Source organism: Cynara cardunculus, unplaced genomic scaffold (genome assembly GCF_001531365.2).
Source record: "Cynara cardunculus var. scolymus isolate 2C unplaced genomic scaffold, CcrdV1 Un_Scaffold_916, whole genome shotgun sequence".
NCBI lineage: Eukaryota > Viridiplantae > Streptophyta > Magnoliopsida > Asterales > Asteraceae > Cynara > Cynara cardunculus.
In genome coordinates, this window is record NW_020200646.1 from 16,261 (window position 1) to 25,399 (window position 9,139).

Consider the following 9,139-nt stretch of genomic DNA (forward strand, 5'->3'; position numbering starts at 1 on the left):
TCATCTTTCGGCTGTAAAAATAATCTTTAGATACCTTAAAGGGTCTCAATTTTTGGGTCTTTGGTATCCAAAGCATTCTGGTTTCGATCTTATTGCATACACAGATTCTGATCATGCAGGTTGTAAACTCGATCGAAAGAGTACATCATGGAGCTGCCAATTACTTGGGGACAAGCTCATAAGCTGGACCTCGAAGAAGCAAAACTACGTCTCTACTTCCACCGCTGAAGCAGATTATGTAGCTACAGCCAGCTGATGTTCCCAAGTGATAAGGATGAAGACTCAACTGAAAGACTATGGCGTAGAGTTTGATAGGTCCAGAAATCATACAAACATGAAGCAATCTTCAAGAATCATGATGAAAATCAAAGATAGAAATAATATGATCAAAGGATGATTAGATTGAGAGAGAGAAAGAATTACAGCACTAATCGCGATAATTCTGTTAATGATGATTGTTAATGACAATTACAAGGAAATCACTATTTATACTAGGAAATTGTAAAGGCTAAACTGTTACAAAACAATTACACTAAGGAGAAACTTGAATACAATATTAAAGCACATTCTGTGTGACTCAGAAAGTGCTATTGCAATCACAGCCAACCTTGTGCAACATTAAAAAACAAAGCACATCGATGTTCGATACCATTTCATCAAGTACCATGTAGAGAAAGGTACGATTGAAATGTTCTTTGTAAATATAGATTTACAACTTGCTGACATCTTTACAAAAGCTCTTGATGAAAAGAGATTTAATTTTCTAGTTAGCAAGTTGGGTATGCTAAATCTCTCAATCTAAACCAGAGCCTCTTTTTGCACTATACAGAGCCTTTGCATTCCTTTATGCATATCTCTGCTTTTATCTGTATTGATCCATGAGACAGAGCTTCTACATAGTTCATACAGAACCTCTTACTCAAGTCCTAGCTCTTTTGTGATACAGAGCCTCTGTATAGTACATACAGAGCCTCTTTACCTCGACTATTATGCATATGTTCTACTTATCACAAATGATCCAAGCATAGTTCAAGGGGGAGCAGATAAGAAAAGCTCAACTCATGGGGGAGCACGACATCATATCAAACAGAGCCTCTGTATGTACTATACAGAGCCTCTGCGTTAAAACTCATGATTATAGAATAGAGCCTCTGCCTATAAACATAGCAAAGTTTTCTTCAGAAGACATGTATAGTCCAATCACAAATCTCTGTCTGAGATCCCAAGGTATGTCTTCTTCTGCATATAGTTCTCTGGTTCTCATCAAAACTTGTATTTTTCTCGAACCAGAGCATTTACACATGGAAGTTTTTCTTGTTGTTTTTGGAAATTAAAATATATTATTTTTATAAGAGGGCGTAAGTTTTATTTTAATTGTTTAATAAAAGTTGTTACCCACAATAAGCGTCACCGCCTGTGAGCTTATCTTTTCAAACGTGGGAGGCACCACTTGCAGCTGGCAATCCACGTGGCACGCGCCCACAGGCTTTGAGAAAACCGGTTCAGTTTTACCTGACGTTTGGGGCAATAAAACACTCAAGTGTTTTAATTTTATCCAATTTAAACAAATCTTTACCACCAAATTAATCTTTTACGCTTACAAAAATTCTCAAGAACTCCCGTCGTCTTCAACCTTCAATCGCCATTACCAGAACTTACAGCTCTCAAACCTGTGCTCAAAGATTGATTCAATCTTCAACCGATCATCCTGTTTGAAAAGTAAGTTCCACAAAATCCTTTCCTTCATCACATTTCTTGATTCAAGAACTATTTCTTGAAACCCTAAAATTCTGTTATCTCATTCCAAACCCAAAACCTGCAACAATGTCCTCCTCAGAATCTGGAAACTCCCAAACTCATACCACAACCCACAAAACCATGGAAGATACCAGTCAAAACCTAGTTCCTCTTCCGATCAAACAAAATAACCATGCCCTAAACCTCCAACTCGAAAACTTCGATACCAAATACCATCCCATCATCAATATCCTCGAAAACCACTTCTTGAAAACAGCCTTGACCAACACGGATGACCTAGTTCCTGAACGATACATCCAAGAATACTGGCAGTCCTGCTCCGTTGCTGAATCTCAAAAGAGGAATCGTAGAAGATTTCTTTGTCTTTGCCACACAAGAGTTTGTCACTGTTTGTATTTCAAGATCTATGTTTTCGCGGGTTCTTGAAATCCCAATAAAAACTGAAAAGGGCTTTCTGAATACGCCCCTCTCCCATTCGGGGACGAAATTGTTGCTTTCTTGAAGTTCTTGGGGTACAACAAGGCCATTCAATACCCGTCCCATTATCGCTGAGAATACCTACCACCAATGTGGAATACACTTTTCACATTGGTCAACCGCTTCCTGACAGGGAAGATAGGGAGTCTCGACATGTGCTCCATGAGCGTACTTCAAATAGTCTACGGTATTTTCTTTGACCTATCTCTTGACTACTCCTTGATACTCTACACAGAGTTGAAGGCAGTCGTGGCCAAGAAGTGTCATGAAGTGGCCAAAGGAAGACAGCTACCATTTCTGTTATATCCCTGATTCTTGGGTCTTCTCCTAAGACCAGCGCTCGACGACAACAATATTGATGTGGGTCGTCTACCTCCTCACAAGGTAAATGTACTAACTCAATACAGACCAACATTGAACAAGGAGGGTTATGAAGCAAAGAGGCTCATGAGCTACATGAAGTCTAAAGAGATTAGGAGAGCGTACAGACGTACACGTGAGACACTAGGACCAGTGTCTCGAACCCCGTTATGCATAGGAACAACCGAAGAAGAAGAGAGAACTGAGGACACATCAATGCCTCAGGTAGAGGGAGGAACAGTGAGAGTAGGAGAAGAAAGAATGAGAGATAAGGAATAAAGAGAGAGAGTACAACAACAAAGAGAAAAAGAGAGAAAACGATAGGAAGCAAAGAAAAAGAAAGCTGAGAGGGAGAAGAAGAAAAAGGAGGCGGCAAAACGAGCAGAGCAAGAAAAATTAGCTGAGATTGCTCGTGCTAAAACAGAGGAGGAGCAGGCAGAAAAGGCTCGCCAAACAGAAGTCGCTCGCCTAAGAGAAGAGGCCAAACAAAGAGCTGAAGAAGAAGCTTGTCAAACCTTGGCTCACTCCTCTAGTCCAAACCAAGGGGATGACCAAGAGCACTATGACGATGCTGCACGGTCTTACACAAGTGAGGGAAGTGAGGAAGAGGAGGAAGAGAGTGAGACAGAAAGTGAGGGAGAAGAAGAGGAGAGCGAGGAAGAAGAAGAGGGAGGAGGTGAAGCAGTTGCTCTGCCTCAGGGTGGGACAGAGTAGCCTAGGCTAAATAAGCACATTAGATTTACCTACCCAACTCCCATTGCAACCACATTATCTGACTCCGGTGGTCGAGACACGGAGATTATTGAAACAGAGGTGCACACCTCGAACCCTCACCAGCCTATCCAACCAGAGGTCGCATCTGTCTCTAGTTATATTAGCCAAAGGGAAGCCTCGCCACAGGGAACACCCTCTCAAAAGGGTGTAACCTTTGAAAACATAAGTGATATGTCTCCCCATATCACGCCACTTTCCCATACAGAGGAATTTGTTTCCTCTGCACAAGTAGACCCCCAACCTTGTTCAGAACAAGGAATAGGTGCACTAGACTTTGAGATTCTCGACCAGTCATTTATTCCACTCATGGAGAGCCCTCTAGCTGGCTCTGAACCAGCCTTGGGTACTCTCTTTGACAGAATAGAGGTAGTGAACTCTCCTCAAGGAGAACCACGAGGATCCTCTGGAAGTCCTTCCCCGACTAACGTCAATCAAGTCGTGAATGAAGGCATCCTTGGAACGGGGACTCAATCTGGCCCATGTGTTGAGCCAGAGGTTACACCATCTGCATGTGTCACTAGGGAAGAGTTCCATTCTTTTTTCACCTCTATGCGATGCTCCTTGGAAGAGCTAAAACTCAGCATGGCCCGTGTAGAGCCGTCACCTTCTACACCTGCTCTAGATGAGATACGAGCATCCTTGGAAGTACTAAGAGCTGAGTCCATGACAAATGCTTCTCATATCAACACTCTAATGGAATTGACGACAACCAATACAGCAACATTACAACAGGTCGTTGCTTCTCTACAGAGGGTTGAGGCGTCTATGTCTATCAACAACCAGGCCCTCATACCTCTGAATATACTGGTGGGCTATGTCACATAGAGCGCCATGAATGCTCTGGGTGACAGACTCCTATAGAAGGTGGCAGACTTCACTGCGGATTTTAGTAGCAAGGCCACAACAACAGCGAAGAACATCAATGACACTCTTGCATGATTCAAATACCGTTCAGACGACGAAGTGCGAAGGGTTGCCGTTACAATCGATGAACTCCTCAAGACCATTGAGGAGGTGATCAAATCCATGTCTCAAGCAGAGGATGAAAGACCTAAGCGACAGAGAGATCTATCTCCATGTGCAGAACCGTCAAAGAGGAGGCGCCTTGACGATGATAAGGACCCAGATGAGTCTTGTCCTCAAAATTGCCAAGAAGGGGAGAACTTGCCTACAGCCACACCAAGTACAACACCTCTGGCTGCCCCTATGCACCATCGTCCTCTGCCCCACGCCAACAAGGTCAAAGTCAATCAAGGCAGAGCAGACAAAGGCAGCAAGTGCTAGACAACGCAGAGGCACTACGCAAAGGGAAAATATCCCATGGCATCAGAGGCCGAGCCGGTCGAGCCACAAAAGACTAAACAAGTGATCGACCTTCTATCTGCCTATGGATCAGACGATTCAGACCTGGTACTGTCCTCTTCAACAGAGTACGCTATGGACATGGCTGCTCCCTCAACAACAGCTCAACAAGAAGAAGAGGTGGTCGCCGTGAATGTGGTTGATCCATCACTCCTACACATTCTGGTTGCCATTCCTCTAGAAGAAGTAACCATTGCTACTCTTCCACCACATCCAAGAACCCACAAAGCTAGGGTTCCTTCTCAAGGGACCAAGGTTGTCACTCCTGTGATGAAGCAGATACCGGTCAATCCAAATAGAGCAGGGTCAAAAGGCACAACGAGTTGGCAAAAACAAAAGCATCCTTCTGATCATGTCCAAAGGATCAAAGCAAGTATGGATGCCATGTTCAACCCAACACCCCTCAACAAACCCATCAAGGACAAGGCATATAGCGAGAAGAGCAGTCTCTATCCTATGTCTCAACAGCACATCAGGCAGAGATTCCTTGATCACTATACTCAACCAATCACTGCAGTCCACTTTGCTGATGAAATAAAACAAGTCCTGGACATAAAGAAGGACACCTTTGCGCATAATCAGAAAGTGTTCTACGAGTACACAGTTGAGAGGACTCACAGATGGATATGTAGGTTCACAGATTGTGAACTCAATAATCTAAATTCGTGGGATCTTCTTCATCTGTTCTACTTTATAGACCACAAGAAGGACAAGAGAGTGAAGTTCACTGTTGCTAACTCTACCATTCTCCAAAAAATGACAGATCTGCTCGACTATAGAAGCAAGTTCGACTTTCAACTAGCTCTGGATCTAGAAGCAGATCAAATGACAGTGGTTGCCCCAAATGAAGAATTACATGGCATCAACAACATTCCTTCCTGGATGGTTTTGGTGGAACCGGAAGTGGGAGTGCTGTTTTGAAACAAACATAATTAAAAGATCTTCTTTCGAGACAACCAAAATTACAAGTACTCCAACTCTACTCTGTGGTATATAAAAGACAATCTGGTCAGGAGCAAAGACAACTCCCTTGGAGCCAAGGAGCGAGCCAAAATAATTCTAAGGTCGATTCGAAATATGCTTGAGTTTCATGAACTTCTTAGGAAGTTCATTAAACTTCAAAATGTTTAAGACCTCTTATCATTTGTAAGTACCTTCTTATTTTTGATTCAATGTAATTTCAATTTCAATCGTATTGTACTTCATTAGATAGTCAATGTAAACTAGAGGTTGTTTTTAACCTCTGTTTTTAATTCGATCTGTTTCGTAAATCAAGTAAGAATCATTCTTATTTACACTTAGGGGGAGATTGTTAGACCCCAAACTTGTAAAAGTGTAAATAAGAAGTATCTTGCTCTAGTCAATAGGGCTTAGTCTATTGAAGCTGTCCGGCTAAGAGCTCTCATGCAGAGGATCAAGGACTAGAGCTGTTATTCAGGGTGACGGTTCCTTTCATTCAGAGCCCGCTCTCTATCTTCGTGAACGTTCAAGCCTTGTGCGCCAAAAAGCATAAGCGCTTGAATCAAAGCAACAACTCCAAGACCCAGAGCCTCTGCATAGTCCATGCAGAGCTTCTGTATGTTCATGCAGAGCATCTGACTACCTTCTTCAAGAAAAGCGCGTGTTAGCCCAGACATTGTCGCAAGCGTCTAACAGCTTAAAGGCGCATTGACCAAGTCTGCTCCATAATCAAGGAAAGTCAAAGATAAGGATGCATACCAGTGAGCTCAGAGTTCCACGCCTAATTTATAGCGTAGTTAGTTAGACCTAGGTGTATAAAAAGAGGCCTCCGCCTCAGGTTTAAAGTACCTGAAGGAGCCGACTTATACTATACACAAATTATTGTGAGATTACTTTTGTTCTTCAATTATTCATCATTTTCAATAAAAGCATTCGGTTATTCAAAGTTCTATTTACTGCTTTACACTTTTCTTTGAATATCATGTTTAATCAATAGAAATAAATTTTCTTGATTCTTATGTTAAGCAAACAATATTTCTACGAATTAAGAGTATCTGGGTTCCAACAAATTCCATCTAATTGTAAGATAAATACTAATTACGAAGTATTGATGTTCTAAAAACCCATGTTGTATAGTTTTTAGACACAAAAGCTACAATTTTGTATAATCTTTAAAAGGTTTTCAATTAAGATGGGTTTTTGGATGAAAATCATTTTGTCATGGAACCAGAGGAGCTCTGGTTGTTCATGATTTATTGGGTGAGGAACCAGAGGTCTCTGGTTGTGAGTGATAAACAAGTTCATCAATGAAATGTTGGGTTGTATGAATAATAAGCCTTGGTTAGACAAACCAGAGGCTTTGTGTAAACATGGACAACCCATTATGTAGAACCAGAGGGGCTCTGGTTGCATACACATATTTGATTCATCATTTATCTAGCATTTTGGTGTCCAGAGGCTCTGGATAGTAGAACAAGATGCTCTAGGATGGAAAATGCATACTTATGCAATGAAAACTTTTTATGATGAATGAAAAGCTCCCCCTCAAATGATGCATGGGGATGAGATATGAGTTTAAACCTCCCCAAGAACCAATAGGGAGGTTGATTTTGATGACCAGAGGCGCTGGTCTATACAACCAGAGGCTCTGGTTGTGAAGTCGAAGAAAAATAATATGAAATGTGACTAAGTATAAGAATGGACATGAAAATGAGTGGGTCTTTGACACCATAGGGCTCTGGTTCCAAAGACAACAAGTCCAGAGGCTCTAGTCTTTAGAACCAGAGGCTCTGGTTGCACAGGTGATGAAAAATAGTTATGAAGGGATGGTGAAGTATGTGTAAGATGGTATGAAAAGATGGAGCCTTTGAGACCAGAGGGCTCTATTTGCAAAAGTGATGCAAACGAATATGAAATATTGGTTAAGTGCATGTATGTAGGTTTAAAATGGATGTGACTTTGAGACCAGAGGGCTCTGGTTTCAAAGACTTTGAATCCAGAGGCTCTGGTCTTTAGAAGCAGAGGCTCTAGTTGAGAAAAGAGTACTTAGTGAAAAAATTCACAAAGTATTGGCTTTGGACCAGATGTCTCTAGTTCCAAAGAATGATGGAAAATGACGTGATTATATGCATGAATGATCAAGGAAGTCCAAGTTTGAGACCAATGAGACTCTAGTCAAAGAATTGGAATCCAGAGGCTCTGGTCTATACAACCAGAGGCTCTGGTTTGGAGGGGAATATTGGTGAGAAAATGCCAAGTATTTGCTTTGGACCAGAGGTCTCTAGTTCCAAAGGCGATGAAAATTTTTGCCAAAAAAATAATCTAAATGATTCTAAATGGCCAGAGGCTCTGGTCTGTATAACCAGAGGCTCTGGTATAGGATACTTGGAGTTTATGGCTATTATACTATATGTCACTTATAGGCATAACCATGAGATATTGAGGATCTCTGGTTTCAAACTAATTATTGCCTCTAAGTTGTGAGATTCAACATACCCATCTTGCTGACTAGGAATAATAATCTTTTCTCATCAAGAGCTTTTGTGAAAATGTCAGCAAGTAGGATCTCAATATGAACAAAGTAGGATCTCAATATGAACAAAGTACATCTCTATATTACCCTTTTTCAACATTGTCTTTTAGAAAGTGGAACCTTACATCGATGTGCTTGGTGTTTGAATGCTGCACAGGATTTACAGAGATAGCTATTGCACTCTTAGAGTCACAGAGAATTGGTATCTTTTCATATTGAAAGACATAGTCCTTAAGCTGAGTCTTCATCCAAAAAACGTGTGAACAACAACTAGCAGCAACAACATATTTTGCTTCTGCTGTAGAGGTTGAGAGACAATTATGTTTTCTGGATGTCCAACTTACCAGCTTGTCCCCCAAGAGTTGACAGCTTCCAGACGTACTCTTTCTATCAAGCTTGCATCCTGCATGATCTGCATCTGTATAGGCCATTAGATCAAAACCAGAGTTGTTAGGATACCAGAGACCCAATGAAGGAGTTCCCTTAAGGTATCTAAAGATCCCCTTGACTGCAGATAGATGAGATTCTTTAGGATTGGATTGATACCTTGCACAAAGACATGTAACAAACATAATATCTAGTGTACGAGCAGTCAGATACATGAGTGATCTAATCATGCCTCTGTAGGTTGTTACATCCACAAATTTGGCTGATGGATAAGCAAATAACTTAGCTCCTGTAGCCATAGGTGTTCTCATCGATGATGAATTTGAGAGAGAGTATTTCTTCAGAAGGTCAGTCACAAACTTGGACTGATTGATGAAAATCTCTTCTAAAGTTTGTTTGATTTGAAGACCAAGAAAGAAACTAAGTTCTCCCATCATACTCATTTCAAATTTGCTTTTCATCAGCTCTGAGAATTTTTTTCAATGTTTTGCATTTGTAGAGCCAAATATGATGTCGTCCACATATATT

At 41.2% G+C, this 9,139-nt stretch overlaps 1 protein-coding gene across 1 annotated transcript; it reads left to right on the forward strand.

Moving 5' to 3' along the window:
* Positions 1-2,691: 2,691 nt before the first annotated feature.
* On the forward strand, positions 2,692-4,653 carry LOC112502088 (stress response protein nst1-like). Its single transcript, XM_025105913.1, has 3 exons — positions 2,692-2,820; positions 2,920-3,226; positions 4,325-4,653. Exons 1-3 carry the CDS (start codon positions 2,692-2,694, stop codon positions 4,651-4,653), a joined length of 765 nt encoding a protein of 254 aa, XP_024961681.1.
* Positions 4,654-9,139: the final 4,486 nt, after the last annotated feature.